This window comes from Schistocerca piceifrons, chromosome 1, assembly GCF_021461385.2.
Source record: "Schistocerca piceifrons isolate TAMUIC-IGC-003096 chromosome 1, iqSchPice1.1, whole genome shotgun sequence".
Classification (NCBI taxonomy): domain Eukaryota; kingdom Metazoa; phylum Arthropoda; class Insecta; order Orthoptera; family Acrididae; genus Schistocerca; species Schistocerca piceifrons.
In genome coordinates, this window is record NC_060138.1 from 41,262,696 (window position 1) to 41,285,792 (window position 23,097).

The window sequence follows — 23,097 nt, forward strand, 5'->3', positions numbered from 1 at the left end:
TGGGGTTTTAACAGAATACTCAGGCGTAACTTGGAACAACATATAGTCTTAATTTCATCAAAATCAAAACAAAATGTGGAGAAAAAAAATTGTGATTAGTTTGATCTAAAATCGTCTACTCAGCTTAGTAGTTTGGATGTTTACCTCAGTGGCACAATCATAATGGCATGGTACACCAACTGAATAGTAGATAGTGTTGTTAGATTTGCAGTACACCAAAGAACCAATAGAGGGCAGTGTTATTTGCTTTAACTTAGTGACATACATATTTTCACAAGTTTATGTCAGTGACAGAATGAAGCACTGCAGTCTTCGCTTTACAAATACAAACTGACATCAACTTTTCATGGCTAGGATATACAGATTTATGGATTTCACATTGTTTGTGAAAAACTTGCTCTGCTCCTTTCAAGAAGTTTTATTTATATTTTTTGCCACATAAAACGAACTTATTGAGTTTTCTTTTTGATTTGGGTGTCTACTAAATACATTTAATTTTGTTTAGTTTGTGAATAAAAATTACTACAAAATAGTGCCAAGTGTTTCTGAATACAACAGCACAGCTAATAGACAGAGGACTACGTGCTCTCCAGAATCCAAGGAAGATTGTGAGGCAAAATTTGTTGCAGCTCAAGAACATCAGGCTTTAACTAGATCTTTGGAGACACTTTCCAAACGCAAGGCATGAAATAACTCTGATGGAGAGCGTCACACATTGTCTCACACCTCTCCTTCATTTACAGAGTAAACTGCCAAAGTTCTCATGATGTTTGCACAGCTGCTTCACGGCTGCTCCCTGCTCCCATTTTAGTGAAGCAAACAAATTCTTCGTTCATGTCCCCAATCATACTGCTTCACACACTGTACACAAAAAAACTTTATAAGTCAAAAATAAATTCCAATACTCAGTTAATGCCAGGTTTCTTATTGCACTGTATTGTTTTCTTCGTCACAGTCAGTTTTCACAGAAAAGTTGTATTTATGGCTTATCAGCTTAGTAACAATAAACAACGCTCAAGATCAGAGAGAGGGGAAGGAGTAAATGGACAGAGAAGGAAGGGAGGAAATGGACATAGAGGGAGGGAGGAGAAGATGGACACAGAAAGACAGGGGGGGGGGGGGGGAGAAGGACATCAAGAGATATATCTAACTCCCATACTTATTTAGCAATTGTGAAGCATTGCTGGATTTGCTAGTTAATTATTATATGTGAGACAGAAAGCAAAAAGGGACCTTCTGTTGAAAATTTTTGATTTTGAGTTATTGTAATTTTTAAGTTTAGCGCTAAATTCTGACCATATTGGAAAAAAATGCATATATGTACTACCCTTAAAATGTTCTTTGTGAAATGGTGTAGAGTTTTTTAAGTTAACAGTACACAACATGTGATTAAGCCCTCCAGACTTACAGCACATTACAGTGTACATAAATTTAAAGCAAGTTAATTAGCTACAAATTGAGAGAAATTAGTAAAGCTTGTGTTGACTTTTTTTTGAAAGAATATTGGTATTTTTATTCTATGTTATTCCCAACTGCAAATTGGCAATGTATGTAGGCATTTATAAATCCCGTATAAAAAGGGATCACTTGTCTTGTCTTGCATTTATGTTCTGAGAAAATGTTCTTTTTTTATACAAAGCTACACTGAGCTCCTTAAAATGCCTTTAAACTTTAACACATACTATTCTGCAAAACACTAGATACACTTCTGCACGATTTTGAAGGGGGATCTTGCAGGCCAATGTTATTTCCCCGTAACGACAAGAGGTCCATTTTCAGAAGACTAATGTCAATTACTTTTAGTGATATTACTGACTCCTGTTGAAGTCAAACAACTTTCAAATTAATATGAGGATGTATAAATGCAGTAAATTATTATAATGCACAAGAAAATGAAAAGGGATATTATAGACATTATCGAACAGTTTTTCTTCTACTGAGAATTTTACTTCTTCGACAAGAGGCCCCATTTCTGTTTCTGTTTCCCATATTGAAGTAGGAATTGTTGTAAATTAAACATTCAGACTGTTTGGAATTTCAGCTTTCCTTCAATAGCAAAGTTCTGGTGTTGTCATATCCTCACCCAATCACATTAACAGCTGCAATCGAACCCAACCAGCAAACTGATATTCAGTATGGTTGACTATTGTTCTATGCCACTTACTTGATGGTTGTTGCTCAATAATCCCTCACACTATACTCGAAAATCTTGAGTGTTTTCTCTTTCACTATGGCTCAACTCATGCAAGGTACTTAAAAGGGGCATATAACTGTTTCTATTCACACAGCTTGGACCTCCCCTGAAGGGTACCCCTGCTCCTGGGTGTACACTAAGATATCTCAAGGGTAGTTCCAGATGGAAATTAATATATAACTAATCGAGCTTATGTATTGTTGGGGTACAAAGGTGATCATATAAGGTCCCTTAGGGATGCATGAAGAAGAAAGAGACTTTAATAAATCTTAGTGTCTGTCTGCATTCCATTTTTACTGAAAAGATGTAATGTACATTAATTAAAAACTAAACCAAGCCCTCTCAGACTGTGTTTGCATGCCATGCACTCTACTTCAGCCTCCTGCTGCTGCCAGGAGCACAGATAGTATGAGGAATTGGCTTGGCCTCCAGCAGTCTCCTGCCACCACAGGTCCCTGATGTGCTGGCAGCCAGGTCAGCTCCTCGCACCAGTGGAGTACAGAACTAGAGCAGTCCGAGGCTACCAGTGGCCAAACCACCTCCTTGCTCCAGCTTCACTCCTGGCAGCAGTGGGCAGGCCGCTCGCACTGGTGCCACGTATCTGGGCCAAACTCAGGGACAGTGAAAACATTCACATAATTGTCAGAGGTTTGAGTCAGTCAATTGTCTCACATTAAGTTAAAACAGTCAGTCCCCAGTGGTGAGTCAGAAATGTACTTATAGCAAAGACTAGTTTCATTAGGTAATTTACACTGAAGAGCCAAAGAAACTGGTACACCTGCCTAATATCGTGTAAGGCCTCTGCGAGCATGCAGAAGTGCCACTACACAACATGGCATGGACTCAGACTAATGTATGAAGTAGTGCTGGAGGGAATTGACACCAAAAATCATGCAGGGCTGTCTGTAAATCTATAAGAGTATGAGGGGATGGAGATCTCTTCTGAAGAGTATGTTGCAAGGCATCCCAGATATGCGCAATAATGTTCATGTGTGGGGTTTTGGTGGCCAGCGGAAGTGTTTAAACTTAGAAGAGTGTTCCTGAAGCCAATCTGTAGCAATTTCGGATGTGTGGAGTGTCATTTTGTCCTGCTGGAATTGCCCGAGTCTGTCAGAATGCACAATGGGCATGAACGGATGCAGATGACCAGACAGGATGCTTATGTATGTGTCACCTGTCAGTCATATCTAGACGTATCAGGGGTCCCATATCACTCCAACTGCACATGCCCCACACAATTACAGAACCTTCGCCAGGTTCTGTGTTGACATGCAGGGTCCATGGCTTCATGAAGTTGTCTCTGTATCCGTACATGTGCTTTCACACAATACAGTTTGAAATGAGACTTGTCCAACAAGACAACATGTTTCCAGTCATCAACAGTCCAATATCGGTGTTGATGGGCCCAGGCAAGGCATAAAGCTTTGTGTCGTGCATTCCTCAAGGGTACATGAATGGGCCCTGAGCTCCGAAAGCCCACATCGATGATGTTTCGTTGAATTGTTCACCTGTTGACACTTGTTGATGGCCCCACATTGAAATCTACAACAATTTGCCGAAGGGTTTCACTTCTGTCACGTGGAACGGTTCTCTTCAATCATCATTGGTCCCGTTCTTGCAGGATCTTTTTCCAACCACAGTGATGTCCGAGATTTAATGTTTTGCTAGATTCCTGATACTGAATGTACACCTGTGAAATGGTTGCACAGGAAAATCCCCATTTTATCACTACCTTGGAGATGCTGTGTCCCATCGCTTGTGCGCCGACTATAACACCATGTTCAATTCACTTAAATCTTGATAACCTGCCATTGTAGCAGCAGTAACTGATATAACAATTATGCCAGACACTTGTTGTCTGATATAGGTATTGCTGAATGCAGCACTGTATTCTGCCTGTTTACATCTCTCTGTATTTGAATATGCGGGCCTATACCAGTTTCTTTGGTGCTTCAGTATAATTTGACTGAAGAAACTGACAGCAAAAAAATGTGTACATCAGTTGTTGAAACCAGCTAGTTGCCCCACCAATAGTTTTAGTACATCATATCACAACTGTCTAACTGAGCTGATTTAATTGTTTTTAGGCTTATGGGATAATCATAAAAGACCAACAACAACCACTACTTGTCTCTCAACCAAAACAAAGGGATCGGAGGAGAGGAATTAACAACCTGATTTATCTGATTCCTGAATTGTGCCGCACAACAGGTATCACTGATGAAATGAGGTCAAATTTCAGCCTCATGCGAGCATTAGCTGAACATACCCGCCTCGGACCAGCTACTCGCCAGGAAAGGCTACGTAAATTTCAAGACCGTTTAAGAACAAATCCACAGGTAATGTAGCTGTGACTAATTCTATTTTTGTAATAAATCCTTCAGTGAATAAAAAATGGAAAAGTAACAATTCAGTATAGACAGACATACAAGCGCACAACCCTGCAATGAATCTAATGTGTCAGACAGAAAATTCAATCAATAAAGATGATATTTCACAGAGAGACAAGAAAGGATTACCAGTAGTTACTTCAAGGATATCTAACTCCCAGTGCTGCTGAAAGAAACACTTAAAATAGGAAATAGTACCTGTCTTCCACAACTATGAATTTCCAGTCATTCTTCAAGGACTGAGGAAGTGAGGCAAAGACTAAAGTTACAGAGAATAAATGTAGCATCTCTGACAACATACTCTCTACACTACTAGTGTGTAACATGCCTCATCTTGTTAAAAGTGGCAGCTTGTTGCAATGTGGGGTGCACTGGACACCATAAATATTGGGGAGCAATTCTGAATCATGCCTTACAGCAAGCAAACACAACAACTGTAGATAGGTCAGAACAGGATTCAAAATGTGTGTATCCCTCATGAATATGTCCAAGATGTTCTCAATAGGTTTGTGAGATGACCGCTAACAAACAAGGAAGTACTTGCATCAAGCACTGTTCTCATTTCCCTATAAACAAAATGTTGAATTTTGAATTTTTGCTTTTTTTAACATGTTTGCATACAGTACTTAGATTCAGATTATTTATTAGTCTTTTGGCAGGAGTACATGCACTTGACTTACTATTAATACCACTCTGAAACTATATGCTAAAGCTATTATTTTCCTGTAGTACAGAAGAAGAATAGAGCCTTTAGGGTATGGTTTATGAATAGGGTAGTGGGCACAAGAGAAGAGTACCAGACAAGAGAGAGAGAGAGAGAAGGAGAAAGGGAGGGGGGGGGGGTGGGGGGACGAGTGATGGTAGAGAAGAAGGTGTATGAAAAATTGCACTAGAATCATGATGAGGGTATCAAAGGTTCAAAAAAAGTCTTAAATGGGATGATTAAAAGTAAGAGCAGAGTGATATGGTGGACTCTGTTCGAATGCAGAACGAAAGTGACAAATAGGTAGAAAATAAGGAGGAACTCAAGATGTTGTGGAGTGACAATTTCCAATTTTAAAGAATTCACAAATCCAAATGGAGACCTGGTTGAGGAGGAAGAAATAAGGAGCTGGGAGAGGAACAGTACCAGAAAAGGACTTAACATGAAGAGAAAGATAAAAGGAGGGAAGGCACCCAGTTTGGACTACCTGAATGTAGAGATGGAGAGAGCAGCAGGTGAGGTGAGGATACAATCACTATTGAGTGAAGAAAATTGTGTTGAAAGAGAGGAGGATGGTAGAAGATTAGAATCTTCAAGAAAAGTAATAAGAAAAGAGTGCAAAGACTACCAGGGAATCACATTTACTATGAGGAGTTGTGCAAAGATTTTGAGAAATTGGAAGGATGAGAAAATAACAACAATAACATGGGTTCAAGGCAGAAGGTCCACAGTAGATATAACTTTCACTGTAAGACAGCTACAGGCGCACCAGTAAGAATATGGGATTGATCCACTGTTGACCCTCCTGGACAATGAAAAAGTGTATGATAGTCTATGTGAAAACAAGGTGTGGATGTCCCTGGAGCACAGAGGAGCAGAAAATCGGACTACCTGAATGATAAGAGAAATGTACAAAGGGAGTATGGGCTCTGTGAAAGTGCGATGAGAGAAATGAGATTGTCTCGAAGAGTAGAATGGCTTGAAACAGGGACATGCACTTTCACCATTGTGCTTCATTGTGGTGATGGATGAGAGGATGACCAGAGTGACACAATTAATTGGTGAAGGAAAGATGAAAGCAGTGGTGGTTGCTGACAAATTGGTTATTTGATGAATCAAGGAAGGGGAAGTGCACGAGCAGTTGACATATGGCAACAAATAGTACAAGACTATGGAATGAAATTTAGCATAAGTGCAAGGAAGAAAGAGAGAATCACAGCTGCAGTAGCAATTGGTGGAGAATGACTGAGAGTAGTGGAGTGTGACAGGCACCTAGGATGCTTAATACAGGAGAATGGAAGAAATGACAGAGAAGTAAATGAGTGGGGAGTCAACCAGAAGTACACTAGAAGATTGTTAGAAATCTAATAAGCAAGGATGCCCCTCCAAACAGCAAGAGGATTATATACACTACTGGCCATTAAAATTGCTACACCAAGAGGAAATGCAGATGATAAACGGGTATTCATTGAACAAATATATTATACTAGAGCTGACATGTGATTACATTTTCACGCCATTTGGGTGCATAGATCCTGAGAAATCAGTACCCAGAACAACCATCTCTGGCCATAATAACGACCTTGATACGCCTGGGCATTGAGTCAAACAGAGCTTGGATGGCTTGTACAAGTACAGCTGCCCATGCAGCTTCAACACGATACCACAGTTCATCAAGAGTAGTGACTGGCGTATTGTGACAAGCCAGTTGCTTGGCCACCATTGGCCAGATGTTTTCAATTGGTGAGAGATCTGGAGAATGTGCTGGCCAGGGCAGCAGTCGAAGATTTTCTGTATCCCGTACAGGACCTGCAACATGCAGTCGTGCATTATCCTGCTGAAATGTGGGGTTTCTCAGGGATCGAATGAAATGACCACTGCTCAAAGTGCCGTCAATGCGAACAAGAGTTGACCGAGACATGTAACCAATGACACGCCATACCATCACGCCGGGTGATACGCCAGTATGGTGATGACAAATACACGCTTCCAATGTGAGTTCACCGTGATGTTGCCAAACACTGATGCAACCATCATGATGCTGTAAATAGAACCTGGATTCATCCGAAAAAACAACGTTTTGCCATTCGTGCACCCAGATTTGTCGTTGAGTACACCGTCACAAGTTCTTCTGTCTGACATGTGATTACATTTTCACGCAATTTGGGTGCATAGATCCTGAGAAATCAGTACCCAGAACAACCACCTCTGGCCATAATAACGGCCTTGGTACACCTGGGTATTGAGTCAAACAGAGCTGGGATGGCTTGTACAGGCAGCTTCAATACGACACCACAGTTCAAGAGTAGTGACTGGCATATTGTGACTAGCCAGTTTCTCGGCCACCATTGACCAGATGTTTTCAATTGGTGAGAGATCTGGAGAATGTGATGGCCAGGGCAGCTGTCGAGCATTTTCTGTATCCACAAAGGCCCGTACAGGACCTGCAACATGCGGTCATGCATTATCCTGCTGAAATGTAGGGTTTCACAGGGATCGAATGAAATGATCACTGTTCAAAGTGCCATCAATGCGAACAAGAGGTGACCGAGACATGTAACCAATGGTACCCCATACCATCACGCTGGGTGAGACGCCAGTATGGTGATGATGAATACACGCTTCCAATGTGTGTTCACTGCGATATTGCCAAACACTGATGCGACCATCATGATGCTGTAAACAAAACCTGGATTCATCCGAAAAAATGACGTTTTGCCATTCGTGCACCCGGGTTGTCGTTGAGTACACCGTCGCAGTCGCTCCTGTCTGTGATGCAGCATGAAGGGTAACCGCAGCCATGGTCTCCGAGCTGATAGTCCATGCTGCTGCAAACATCGTCAAACTGTTCATGCAGATAGTTGTTGTCTTGCAAACGTCCCCATGTGTTGAGTCAGGAATCGAGACGTGGCTGCACGATCCGTTACAGCCATGTGGATAAGATGCCTGTCATCTCGACTGCTAGTGATACGAGGCTATTGGGATCCAGCATGGCATTCCGTATTACCCTCCTGAACCCACCGATTCCATATTCTGCTAACGGTCATTGGATCTCGACCAACGCAAGCAGCAATGTCGCGATATGGTAAACCACAATCACGATAGGCTACAATCCCACCTTTATCAAAGTCGGAAACATGATAGTACGCATTTCTCCTCCTTACACGAGGCATCACAACATTTCACTAGGCAACACTGGTCAACTGCTGTTTGTGTATGAGAAATAAGTTGGAAACTTTCCGCATGTCAGCACGTTGTAGGTGTCACCACCTGCGCCAACCTTGTGTGAATGCTCTGAAAAGCTAATCATTTGCATATCACAGCATCATCTTCCTGTTGGTTAAATTTCGCGTCTGTAGCACGTCATCTTCATGGTATAGCAATTTTAATGGCCAGTAGTGTATTTGGCATATTGTGTTCCAATCCTGGTGTATACCTCAGAGATCTGGCGGAAGATAGAGATGCAAAATACAAGCTAGTGAGATCAGAGACTTGAGAAATAGTATCAAAGATGGACAGGTTAATAGGAATGAGAGAGGCAGGGAATTAGTGAAGGAGGAACTATTAGAGTATAGAATAGAGTAATAAAGGCTTAGATGGTTTGGACTTGTAAAGTGAATGGAGGAGAAGAGATTATACAAAAAGATTCACAGGATGAGAAGGAAGGGGATATTCCTTGATATGAAATTTTACATTAACACTTTATTACACAATTATACTCATGTTGCAACATTAACATCATGTTGCACATTAATATTGCAGCCAATCTTTATCTGAGAATTGCCGCTTACTGTAGCACAACTGCCAACAAACATAATTTTCTCCCAATTATCTAGGAACTTCTAATGATGGCTTCATTGTTAGATAAATGTTAACAACTGCAGCTCCTAAATTCTCACATACTGATTTTTGAATACACATTGTGTGACTTTGCTAAGTCATGAATACCCCAATAAATCAGAATGTCTCTTAGAGTGATTATACTGAAGATTTACATACCCAAAAAGGCCACTTCCTCTCATTAGATCATTGAATACTAACAGGTGCAGTACAATATATCTCATATATGGATAACCATAGCCAACACTAAGTAGTTCATTCTAAAGTATTGACAGGCATGTTGCTGCAGGGACCATATTTCTCTTCTCCAACAATGCACATGATCCTCCTTTGGGTGCCTGTATGACCTAACTGTAGGGAACAGGTGCCCACCTTTAACCTACATAAAACTTTCCCTCCATGAGGATGCCACTACCATCAGTGTAACCCATAGAAACGATGAACTTGCCATCCATTGTGATTTTCATAGTACTTCTATCCTGACATCTTCTTATATAAATGAGTTTTATGAATGAAAAAAGAGAGCATCTCTGCAGAAGATTCTCAGAGCTAAAGAAAATTCTCCAAGAAAGTTTACAATTTCACATGAATAAAAAAATGCAAAGCATATTGTCTGACCAAATAGTTTCTTTCTCACTAACTCCTCTCCTCCTTAAGAAAGTTCTTTGTGTGTGTTATGAGCCACATATGGCACAGACCACATACTTAACCTTACATTCCATGCAGCTTACTCAGACAGACAAAGTATGCAATGTACAAATATAGAACTGGTATGAATGTGTTCTGGAAGAGTTGAACTATGTTTTATTTTTAGTTTCATCTATGTTACTGAACTTTCAACATGGGAAACTTTTTTTCTTATTGAAGTTAGGTGAACGCCTTATGCGAACAAAATCTTCAGAGCACATTACCTTTGTGCCTACTCCAAACCAGAACACTATCAGAGTTTTCTAACAGAAGATAATTTTGATTAAAGTTAATGTGATTCACACTAGCACACTTATGCATCAAATACTAAGTGGTCACCTGTGCAGTTTCATTAGGAGAAACAGACTGCTGGGTTTGTAATTAACCAGTTACAGTGAAAACCCACTTTTTCACTTTTCAAGGGACTTAAAAAAAATTGTGTAAAATGCGGGAAAATGTAAAATATTGGAAATAACATTTAAACTGTAGAAGTTACACATAGGTTACCCCTTGCATTTTCACATTTTATGTATGATATATGTACATGGAGTCTTTCCTTCCTGCTTAAAGACAGTGAAACTAAAACCACTGTTCAAAAAGGGTAAGAAAGAAGACATAGCCAATTATAGACCTATTGCCTTGCTATCTACATTTTCTAAAATACTAGAAAAAATTTTTCATAAGAGGTTGCTAGATTTTCTAGAAAAGTGCAAAATATTATCCACAACCCAACATGGCTTCCGGAAAGGCCGATCAACAGAAACAGCAATATATGAATTTCTGGGTGAAGTACTCGAAAAAATTGATACTGGACAAAAAGTAACTGGCATATGCCTTGATCTGTCTAAGGCTTTTGACATCATAGACCACACTCTATTGCTGCAGAAGCTTGAAAGAATTGGTATCAGAGGTATGCCTAACAGCTGGCTTAGATCATATCTTACTGACCGCAAGCAAGTAGTAGAAATACATTTTCACAAAGAAAATAAATCAACAAGACACTATTCTGATTATAAAGCAGTAAAATATGGAGTACCGCAGGGCTCGGTACTGGGCCCTATCCTATTTTTGCTATATATAAATGACCTAACATCAGCCAACCAGTACCATAGCACTATCCAGTTTGCAGATGACACAAGCATATTAGTCAGCGGGAAGACTGCAGAGATACTACAGACAAGACTGTCTGAAGCATTAACAAATGTTGTAAACTGGTTCAACCAAAACAAACTAATAATAAATAAAAGCAAAACAGTAGCATTAAATTTTCATAATATCAAGAGAAACAGTGAAGAGGATATAAGAATTCAGATGTCAGACACGGATATTGCAAGTGTGCCTAATACAAAATTTCTGGGGGTCTGGCTACAGGATAATCTTAGATGGGAAACTCACATTGACAACATATTAAAGAAGCTAAGTACCATGTGTTATTTAATGAGAGTGCTAGAAAACTGCTGTCATAAGGACTGTCTAATGACAGTTTACTATTCTAATATACATTCTGTCCTAAAATATGGGATCACTTTTTGGGGTAACTCGCCATCCTGCCTAAAACTCTTCAGGATGCAAAAGAGAATAGTGAGAATCATGGCTGGAATAAAAAGGAACAAACCATGTAGACCATTATTTAAAAGGATGGGGATTCTTCCCCTTCCATGTATTTTCCTATTTGAAAGTGCAATGTTTATAAAGAAATATACAATAACAAATCCTAGTATCCTCCCCAAAAATGAAAATGTCCATCATCATAATACAAGACAGAAAACTGACTTTCATGTACTCCATACAAAAACCAGTTTGTGCCAAAAAGGAACATTACACCATGGAAAAATTATCTACAATAAATTGCCAAGAGAAATTAAAGTAATGACAGATGTAAAAAATTTTAAAGCAGCATTAAAAGAATATCTGTTGACACATTGCTTTTATAGTGTGGAAGAGTTCCTCCAAAATCCTCGGGAGTCTAAGTGATGATTATGCAAATACTGTAACCATTAATATTGGCCTATAAATACATTCAGATGTAATTCTCAAGTTTATAATGGGGTTCAAGTATAAGTTGTATAGCGACTTGCCCAGTATATGAAGTAAAATTCTGTGAATGTAATTCTCTAGTGTACATGTCAGTTCATAGTGTAGAAGAGTTCCTCAAAAATCCTTAGAGCTTAAGTGAGGATCATGCAAATACTTTAATCGTTAATATTGGCTTATACATGTATTCAGTTGTAAACTTCAAGTTTCTAATGTGGTTTAATTATAACTCACACATTGACTTGCCCAGTATATGAAGTGCTGTAAAATTTTGTGAACATAATTTTCTAGTCTCTAAAGTGTTTTAATTATAAGATATACTTTGACCTGTCCAATATCTGATGTGCTGTACTGTACATGTAAGATTTACTGGACCAATAAATACAATACAATACAATACAATACAATACATAACAGGCATCAAAAGAAGTAGGAACATTTGACTCAGTTTCATACTCTGTTTTTGAAAGACTGCAGCTGTCATTCATTATTTAAATAATGAAATACTGCACTGGTTATGTATTTTTTCATGCTTAGCACAACACATTTTGAGAATTTTTTTCTCATTATCAAGTGCTAATCTATACATAAGTTTTTTGTGTGGTGCTTGAATATGTGTTATTCTCCACCTCTTGCGCTGTAGTCATCTTTTTGAGGCTATCAGGTACAGTGCCTCCTCAGTTATGTGGAAAACCACACACCACTATCACTCACATTGTTTGTTTGTGTAAAATCACAAAAAATGGATACTAAATACTGCACTTGCCAATGAGAATAAATTCACAGAACACCTTTTGCTCACCATGAAAAAAAATACATAACCAGCACTGTGTTTAAACTACAAACATTTGAGTAACGCAAAGCGAATGATGGTGTCAGCTAGTGCTACAAGTGGCCAAACACCAAAACATACTAAATGTGGTTCAACAAAAGTGTCACAATGATCACAACAATCACAAAACTGCATTTGTGCAGTGGAGACATTTTGGAAATGGTTGTGATTGGTCATAATATCTTTATTCAGATGAACCTAGTTATATATCATCAGCCACTACGCCAAGTATAGCTGCCAGCAGCGGGAGATATGGCATGAATTGTTCCAACTTTTACACACTTACCAGTTCAGATCCACTGAGTAGAGTGCCCTGGTGTCAAGAAACTTACCACGTAATATTTGTAAATGCTACTGGACCGCCAACATCATGTCAGCATCATATTTTTGTTCCACAAACATTTTTTTGTAATGCATAAATTGAGGGGGAAATTATAAATTTGTTGACACAAAGTCAGGTGTAAATTAACATTGTGGACATAGGAAATTTGAAGGGGAATTATAAAAAAATGTCGTAAACAGCATGAAAACAGTAATTCCAGGAACGTAAAAGTGTATTATTTTTTCTGATCCACGTACTTATTTCTAAGGTAACAAAAAACAAGATTTATGCTGTGAGAAAAGATACCGGAAATATGCCAACTGATACGGGGAGGAAGAACAGGAGGGCCTGCTCATGTGTCAAATACTAAGCACTACTTTTAGAGTTTCATTAGGAGAAACAGATTGTAGGTTTGTAATTAACAGGTTATCAATTTTGTGATCCACCTAGTTATTTCTAACATGACAAAAAAATAAGATTTATACTCTAATAAAACATATCTTAAATAGGAAAACAGTTACTGGGAGAAAGAATGAGCGGTATGGGAGAAAGAACAAGAGCAATACAAAACACAGTACCTCAGTATTGCAGCAATATTTATTTTGTGTAATACAGACTGAATTCGAGATTAACTTCATTTGGAATTATTTACTGGTAAGGCCTTGTTATTAAAATTTCAAAACCTATGACAATATAATTTTGTTATATAGGTGCATACAATGATAAACTGTGCTTACAACATGCCATTGAATCTGCCTGTGCTTTATTTCTGTGGCAATTGTGGAGAAACTCTACTGACATCACACTCATCATTATGACAGATTCTTGAAGCTGTCACTACAACTAAATAATTCTCCCCTCAACTGAATTTTCCTAAGCAGCTTCATTCTGCCCTACCGAAGTCTGTTGTAGGCCCTCTTATCAGATGTTTGCGGATTCTGGAATTGTGTCATTAACCATGATTCAATGTCATTCCTTTATTTCCAAAAATTAAAGCACTATGCTAGTTTTCTCTTGGCACGTAGCATGCAACAGCATTTCCCTATATCCTAGCATTATCTACAGACCCAGGTCATGAAGCATCAACAGTATTAAACATTTCACTGTAATGACTGTTGCCTGCACATTGATACTAGGAGAGCCCTTTTGGTAATATATTCATCTTCATGTTCAGTGGGTTCCAAGATTGGTATATACATGCAATTGAGGCCCTCACCATACATGGAAACCGATACCTTGATTGCCATGTAAGTTTACTATCTCTAGCTCTCCTATGTTTCTAGGACTGGAGCCACAAAGGTGCTTTTTGGGTAACATGTCAAAGAAAATCTGAAAATTACAGTGATACAGTTCCCTGGTGTGTGCCTAAGTCTTCTCCTACACCATCCTGAGAACCTCGGTCTTGTAAATAGTGTAAAAATATTTTCATTTGGTTTGGAAGAGCACCCCCTTTTCTTTCATTATTTTTGGGAAGAAAATGGTTCACTGCCAGAATAATGTTTTCATCAATAAACCTGTATGACCTTCTACAGTTTTCTCTTCAGTATTTCTTCAGGCTATGTATATCATTGCCTGCCTTCTGAGACACTCAGATCAGTACCAGACACTGTATGTAGATAGAGTATCAACTAAAACACCAGTTTAGTTTGTGGTATATGCTGTTGTCCAGTAGAACATGTGTAAATGGTAATTAAAAGTAATAACACAACTATGGAGCACAGGAAATACATTTCAGAGAGTGATAATTTTTTTAGATCTTATGTGGTTGAGTTAGTTGAATGTCAGGTCGTCGTGTCAGAGGTCCCGTGTTCAAACCCCACTGATGACAATTTGTTTTAATTGTTTATACGTGAAATTGTTATGTGGGAGAACTTTTCCCTGACATGTAAAAGGACTTTTCAGAGTTTGTAGCAATGTTCTTTTGGCAGTCTGCTTTCGCTTCATTAGTTGAAAGTCTGGTGCCAAGCGCCACGGTTTTCGAATCTGCGCCAGATGGCATGGACCTTGATTACCACTAGAGGTCTCTGCAGCTAGCATGCTGTAAGCTGTGGCTGCGCGCGCTCTTGGCCCACGTATAATGTGAGGGCGCCACCCTGGGGCATGTGGTCCCAGTTGCCAATAACGATGTACCCTGTTGTGTATTTAAGCACCTGCCTCTCACTCAGCGAAGCAGTCCGATATTCACATGAGTCTCTCGATATCTCACTTACAGACATCGTGTTTACTTTGCTTACTTCTGTGTATGAGTGGACGTTGTTGATTTTGTGAGGTTTTTGCTTGTGACCCCGTTGCTTATTGCTGGTTGTTCTTGGTGTCTTGCTTGGTCGTCTGTTGCCGTGCATGTCCTTCCTGTCCTGTTTGTCCATCTTGTGTGTTTGCAGGCCACTCCCATTCAGTCCCGCTGTACTTTCATTCACGGCAACCACGTGACCGGAATGGTCATGGTTACAACAAAGTAGCATACCTATAAAATACATTTGTATAAATAGTTGTGCTGTTCTGTGGGACATGTGCAACAGAATATACGTCACTCACGATGAAGCATCTAGTGCATTTGTAGTTTCACAGAATAAACATAAACAATCGGAACAGTGGAATAAAGATACAATTGCATTGCATCTGTCCCATGGGCACTTATGCAGTTTAGCAGGTACGGAAAAAATGTTTCATTTTTTTTTCAAAATTTGATCGATTGTAGTCAAATTTGATACGCTGATTACGAATACGATATTTATTTTCGCCCCAGTCAATTATTTACATCAAAAAAATTGTTTTAAATTTTTAAAAATTTTTTTATTTTTCAATATTTTGTCGATTACAGTATACGTTCATTTTAACGGAACGGTAGGTACGTATTTTAATAAAGTGATCTGTAGCGTAGCCCACTTGAGGTTAGGTTGGGAGTTTTTTTTTTGGAATGCGGCCGCGGCAGCGGCCGCCTATGATTTGAAAATACTGATTAGTTAGTGTATTACGCAATGTTGCGTCATCGGCAGCGCCGCGCTTATCGGGCAGAAGATATCGCCGACGGTCAAGGGAAAATGAAAATGGATGTTATATTCGAAATCAGCGCATCAGAATTCACTATATCGACAAAATATTGAAAAATAAAAAAATTTAAAAAAAATTTAAAACAATTTTTTTGATGTAAATAATTGACTGGGGCGAAAATAAATATCGTATTCGTAATCAGCGTATCAAATTTGACTATAATCGATCAAATTTTGAAGAAAATTGATAAATTTTTTCCGTACCTGTTAAACTGCATAAGTGCCGTCCCATGTAACATTTTCATGCCAAATACAGTAAAAAATTGTCATAATTGGGGTAAGGACCAAGGACCATTGGTATGACTAACACTCTACCAACTTCCCCACAGAAGCTATAGGTATTAATTACTCAGAGTTACATGTTTACTGTTCTCTGTAGTTCTGACATTACTTTTAATTAACCTTTACGCCCATTCTCCCTTAAATCTGTATTTAGTTTTCACAAATTTCTTTTTTTTTCAGATATTCTTTTCTTGCCATTGTCAGACTGCATTTTTTATATCCTCTCTACTTCTGGCATCCTCAGTTATTTTACTGCCCAAATAGCAAAACACATACTACTGGAAGTGTATTATTTCCTAAACTAATTACTTTAGCATCACCTGATTTAATTCAATTACATTTCTTTATCCTTTTTAGCTTTTGTTGATGTTCATCTTATATCCTCCTTTGAAGACAATGCCTATTCCACCCAACTGCTCTTCCAAGTCGTTTGCTGTCACTGACAGACTTACAGTGTCATCAGCGAACCCCTACCTTTTTATTTCTTGTCCTTGGATTTTAATTCCTACTACAATTTTTTCTTTGGTTTGCTTTATTGCTTGTTCAGTGCACAGATTGAATAACATATGGGATAGGCTACAACTCTGTCCCTCTCCCTTCCCAACAAATGCTTCTCTTTCATGCCCCTTGGCTCTCATTACTGCCGTCTAGTTTCTGTACTAGTTGTAAATAGCCTATTGCTTCCTATATTTTACCCCTGCTATCTTCAGAGTTTCAAAGAGAGCTTTCCAGTCAAAAATGTCAAAAGCTTTCTCTACGTCTACAAACACTATGAACATAGGTTTGCCTGTCCTTAAACTATGTTCCAGGATAATTCGTAGGGTTAGTGTTGCCTTGTATGTTCTTGCATCTCTCCAGGATCCAAACTGATCATCCCTGAGATCAGTTACTAGCAGTTTTTCCATTGTGCTGTAAAGAATTCGTGTTAGTACTTTACAACCATGGCTTATTAAACTGATAATTTAGTAATTTTTATCATGTCAGCAACTGCTTTCCTTAGAACTGCAATTATTACATTCTTCTTGAAGTCTGAGGGTATTTCGCCTGTCTCGTACATCTTACTCACCAGATGGGAGTGTTAAGACATTGTTGGCTCTCCCAAGGCTATCAGTACTTCTGAAGGAATTTCTTTTACGCACAGGGCCTTGTATCATCCAAGATCTTTCAGAGCTCTTTCAAATTCTTCTCACACTATAATATCTCCCATCTCATCTTCATCTATGTCCATTTCCCCTTCTTACCTTCAAGTTGTATCATCTTTGTATAAAACCTCTATATACTCCTTCCATCTTTAAACTTTCCCTTCTTTGCATAGGACTTGTTTCCCATCTGAACCCTTGATATTCATACATTTGTTTCTCTTTTCTCCAAAGGTCTCTAATTTTCATGTGGGCAGTATCTATCTTTCCCCTAGTGAACTATGCTTCTAAATTCTATGCTTCTAAATACTAGAATTTTTTCTCTAGCTATTCTTGCTTAGCTGTTTTGCACTTCCTGTCAATCTGATTTTTTAAAATGTTTGTATTCCCTTTCACCTGCTTCATTTGCAGCATTTTTATGTTTTCTCCTTTCATCAGTTAAATTCGGTATCTCTGGTGCTATCTAAGGATATCTTCTAGCCCTAGTCTTTTTACCCATTTGATCCTCTACTGCCTTCACTATTTCACCTCTTAAAGCTACTCATTTGTCTTATAATGTATTCAGTTCCCTTGTTCTAATCAGCTGTTGCTAAATGCTCCCTTTGAAACTTTCAGCAGTCTCTGGATCTTTCAACTTAATCTGGATCCCATTGCCTTCATTTCCAACCTTTTTCCAATTTAATCTACAGTTCAATAAATTACAGTCTTGGGTCCACATCTGCCCCTGGAAATTGGTTTTACAATTTAAAACCTTCATTGCCTCAAGGTCTCTTCCACGTATATAGTCTTCTTTCATGATTCTTTAACCAAGTGTTAGTGATGATTAAATTATGCCATGTGCAAAACTGTATCAGGCAGCTTCATCTTTCATTCCTTTCCTCCAGTCCATATTTACCTACTATTCTTCATTCTTTTCCTTTTCCTACTTTTCAATTCCAGTCCACCATCACAATTAAATTCTCATTTTCCTTAACTACCTGAATAATTTCTTTTATCTTGCCATACATTTCTTCAATCTCTTCATCATTTGTGGAGATGGGTGGCATATAAACTTGTTGTACTGTGGCGGGTGTAGGCTTCACTTCTACCCTGACTACAATAATGCATTCACTATACTGTTCATGTTATTTTACTTGCATTTCTGTTTTCTTATTCACTATTAAACCTACTCCTGCATTACCCATATTTTATTTTGTATTTATAGCCCTGTATTCATCTGAGCAGAAGTCCTGTTCCTTCTGTCACTGAACTACACACTAATCCCCTCAATATCTACCTTCAGCCTGTCCGCTCCCCTAAGCTCCAACCCACAGAATGCCAGTTTTGTTTCTGCTGATGACAACCTGCAGAGTAGCCTTGCCCAGAAATCTGAGGGGACTATCTTACCTCTGGGTTATTTTACCCAAGAGGATGCCATCATTATTTAATCACAGAGTAGGGCTGTAAACCCCCGGGGAAAATAGTGGCTGTTGTTCCCCCTTGCTTTCAGCTGTTCATAGTACCAGCCCAGCAATGCCGTTTTTATTGATGTTACATGGCTAGATCATCCAGACTATTGTCCCAGCAACTACTGAAAAGTCTGCTTCCCTTTTGAGAAATCACACATTTGTCTGTCCTCTCAACAGATAACCCCTCCATTGTGGTTACACCTATGGTATGGCTATCTGTATTGCTGAGGCATACAAGCCAACCTACTGACAGCAAGGTCCCTGGTTCATGATGGGATTTTCCTCCATAAAATATGGAGTTTCCATAACAAACTATAAACCATTTTTCTCAACAATAATCTCAGAGTTTTCACTGAGCAGAGATATATCTCATTATTTAGCAGTGCTGTATTTTGGGAAAGCGCTAAGAAGCAGTCATGCTCTAATCTCCCTTCACCGTCGAAGATCATTTTATGCTCTTCTTCTTCTTGCATTTGGATTTGAACTGTGGAAGTGATCAGGAATGAAGGAGCATGAATTTTTTGGGACACTTTAATTATTACCAACAAGATTGCTGGAATAAACAGATCTAATATTGTTGTGTTCAACAGAGAATTGAGAACAATTTTCAGTGGTGAAAATGCAAATGATCTGGAATTACTCAACCAACTTTCCCAAATGTTTAAGTTCAAGTATTCATCTGTCAATTCTTGCAATATAGAAAGCTCATTTTTTGTATTAATGAATGTCTCAGCAGATGACCATATCAGCCTAAGTGAGGAGAATTTGGAGTATAGTTTATTTATCACATTGCTTTTAGTGCTGAATGTCTCTGAAAGGTTATTCTGCTGACCTTGCTGCTGAGGGGATTGAAATCTGCCAGTAAAAAAATGAATTTGAAAGAATGCCCAACACTGGCATTCTCCAAAATTGAAAATAAGAAACCCTAGAAACCTGTTTTCAACATTGCTGGCCAATGTATCCAAACCACCTCATTTCCCGAATCCAGGGATTGCTTCCTGAGTGTCTCAATAACCAGAGCTACTCCAGTCAGTGGAGAATGTCGATTATCTGGTTGTTCTACATTGTTTCAAAGTAAAGTAAAATCCATCTCAACAAAAGAAGGAACTTAGTGATTGCCTGTTTTTCCCCCTTAACTGTGCATGCTTGGTCACCTGATAGTGCACAGATGTATGCATATTTTAAGATTTCATTGTATGCAGAATTCCTGCCTACAGTTATTACAGCATTACAAGAGTGTAAATAGATTTTAGAAGAAGGGAGGGGAGGATGAAGGGTGCAGTTGGCTCAGATGAATTCAAGCAGGCTGCAGAAAAAATCTTTTAGAAAGGAACCAACTATAGAAAGCACTGTTGTCACATACCCCTTCCACTCTTCACAAACCCTTCCCCATCGTTCCATATTGGAAGTGGTTTTCATAATTGAGTACCACCCAGCTAACCAGATTGGACAATATTTTGCCATTTGAACTATTGGCGATAGAATTTTGAGCAAATGTTTTAAATAAATGCAACCATAGATGTTTGGGCAAATATTTTGTTGATGAACACAATTTTTGGGCAATGCAGGCAAATTGGAGAGCAGTTTTATGCACTAATTAAAATTATATAAAAATATAATGTTATTGTAATGACGTTTACCACTCCACTGCCTTGTAAATATTGAAATCCTGCAACCTCATACAGCTACCAGTCTCCAAATAATGACTCTAGAGCTAACATTAAACAGCAACAGATATGTATAGTTTGGCTGTTATAGTAGTGTGTACATACTTTTAACATATTATAATGCTTGTAGACAAATCAAAATCAGTTTCCATCTTCTTTCTTTTTAGAAACATGTGCATCATTAGAAACTACCATGACACCACTTAGCACAAAAACAATAAATGGCAGTGCTTCCATGAAATTCAGCTGCAAGTAAGAACTGATTAACAAAACAACTGAGCTCAAAGCCAACAATGCAGAGTAGTTGGTCTTGGATAAAGTAGGGCTGGGCATTAGCCAATAGTGCTGTCAATATTTTTAATCTGCCTATTACTTTGTTACCCGCTGACAGTACATATCCCATTTTCACTGTATGATTGAAAATCAAAATATATTTCAATTACACTACATGACAACTATGCTATGTGTAATTTCATTTAGATGATTTGTGTGTGTGTGTGTGTGTGTGTGTGTGTGTGTGTGTGTGCAGACTCCCACTTTGGCTATGTCCTTGGCAGCAGGGGATGGGGGAGAGGGCCACAGAAAAGGAGAGAAGTAAAAAGACTATGAATGTGTTGGTGGAATAGAGGACAGTGTAGTGTTGGAATGAGAAAAGGGAAGGGGATAGATGAGTAAACGATAATGACTAGCGAAGGTTGAGGCCAGGAGGGTTACGGGGACGTAGGATATATTTAAGCGAGAGTTCCCAACTGTGCATTTCATGAAAACTGCTGTTGAGTGGGAAGGATCCAGATGGCACAGGCTGTGCGGCAGTCATGGAAATGAAGAACGTAGTGTTGGATGTGCCCAGCAGCTGGGTGGTCCAGCTGTTTCTTGGCCACAATTTGTTGGTGGCTATTTGTGTGAACAGACAGGTTGTTGGTTGTCATGCCCATGTAGAATGCAGCATAGTGGTTTCAGCTTAGCTTGTTAATCACACAACTGGTTTCACAGGTAACCCTGGTTTTAATAGTCTAGGTGGTGCTGGAGGACGTACAGAACAGGTCTTTAATCTAAGTCTATTACATGGATATTAGCCATGAGGCAAGTGGTTGGGGCAGGGGTTCATTAGGGATGGACAAGAATATTGTGTAGGTTCGGTGGGCAGCAAAATGCCACTGGGAAGGGGGAAGGATAGTGAGTAGGACATTCCTCATTTCAGGGCACAACAAAAGGTAGTCAAGACCCTGGCAGAGAATGTGATTCAGTTGCTCTATTTGTGGGTGTTTCTGAGTCACGAGGGGAAAGATCCTCTCTGACCAAATGGTGGGACTTTGGGAGGGGGTGGGTGACTTTAGATACATAAGACATGGGAGATCTGTTTTTCCACGATGTTGGGAGGGTAATTATAATCTGTGATGGCCTCATTGAGACCCTTGGTATATTTTGAGAGTGTCTGTTCATCACTACAGATGCAAAGTTAGATGGCTAGGCTGTATGGTAGAAACTTCTCGGTTTGGAATGGGTGGCAGCTGTCAAAGTGGAAATATTGTTGCTGATTGGCAGGTTTGATCTGGGTGGAGGTATGGATGTAGCCATATTTGAGGTGGAACCCAACATTGAGGAAAGTAGCTTGGTGGGTTGAGGATGACCAAGTGAAGCAAATGGGTGAGAAGATGTTGAGGTTCTGGAGAATGTGTGCAGTGTTTCCTCATCCTCGATCCAGATCATGAAGATGTCATTAATGGATCTGAACCAGGTGATGGATTTGGGATTCTGGGTGGTTGGAAAGTATTCCTCCATATAATTCATGAATAGGTTGGCATAGAATGGTGCCATGTGGGTGACTATAGCAATATCCCAAATTTGTTTGTAGATGATGCCTTGAAAGGAGAAATATTTGTGGGTGAGCATATAGCATGTCGCATCAGCTGGGAAGAAGGCTGTGGGTATGGAATCTGTCTGGCATTGGAAAAGATAGTGTTCAATAGCAGCAAGGCTATGGGCATTAGGGATGTGGCATCAATAGTAATGACCAGGGCACCATGTGGTAGAGGCAAAAACTGTGGAAAGAGGTTAGAGGAAATGGTTGGTATCTCTGTATAGGGGGGTAGTTGGCGGGCTATAGGGTGAAGGTTATGGTTTATGAGAGCAGAGACTCAGTGGGAGCACAGTAACCTGCAACAATGGGGTATCCTGGATGGTTGGGTTTATGGACTTTAGGAAGCACGTAGAAGGTAGGAGTATGGGGAGTGGCAAGGGTGAGAGATTAGGACTCTGGAAAGAGGTTCTAGGATGGGCCCAAGGATTTGAGGAGAGACTGGAAATCCTGCTATATTTCTGGAATGGGGTCAGTGTGGCAGCTGGATGAATTGAACAGCTAGCAAAGTCCTTCTGCCAGGTAATCCTTGCAGTTCAAAACAGCAATCGGGGAGCCTTTGTCAACAGGTAGAATTATAAGGTCAGGATCAATTTTTATATGATGGACTGTGGTTCTTTCTGTGAATGTAAGGTTATTATGCATGTTGAG

General features: G+C 39.2%; 1 protein-coding gene across 1 annotated transcript in view; it reads left to right on the forward strand.

Moving 5' to 3' along the window:
- The window catches only part of LOC124775645 (piwi-like protein Siwi), a 299,921-nt gene that overhangs the window by 125,703 nt on the left and 151,121 nt on the right, over positions 1-23,097 (forward strand). Inside the window, exon 7 of the mRNA XM_047250510.1 lies at positions 4,282-4,533. Coding sequence (XP_047106466.1) covers positions 4,282-4,533 — 252 coding nt within the window. The remainder of the gene's footprint in view (positions 1-4,281; positions 4,534-23,097) is intronic.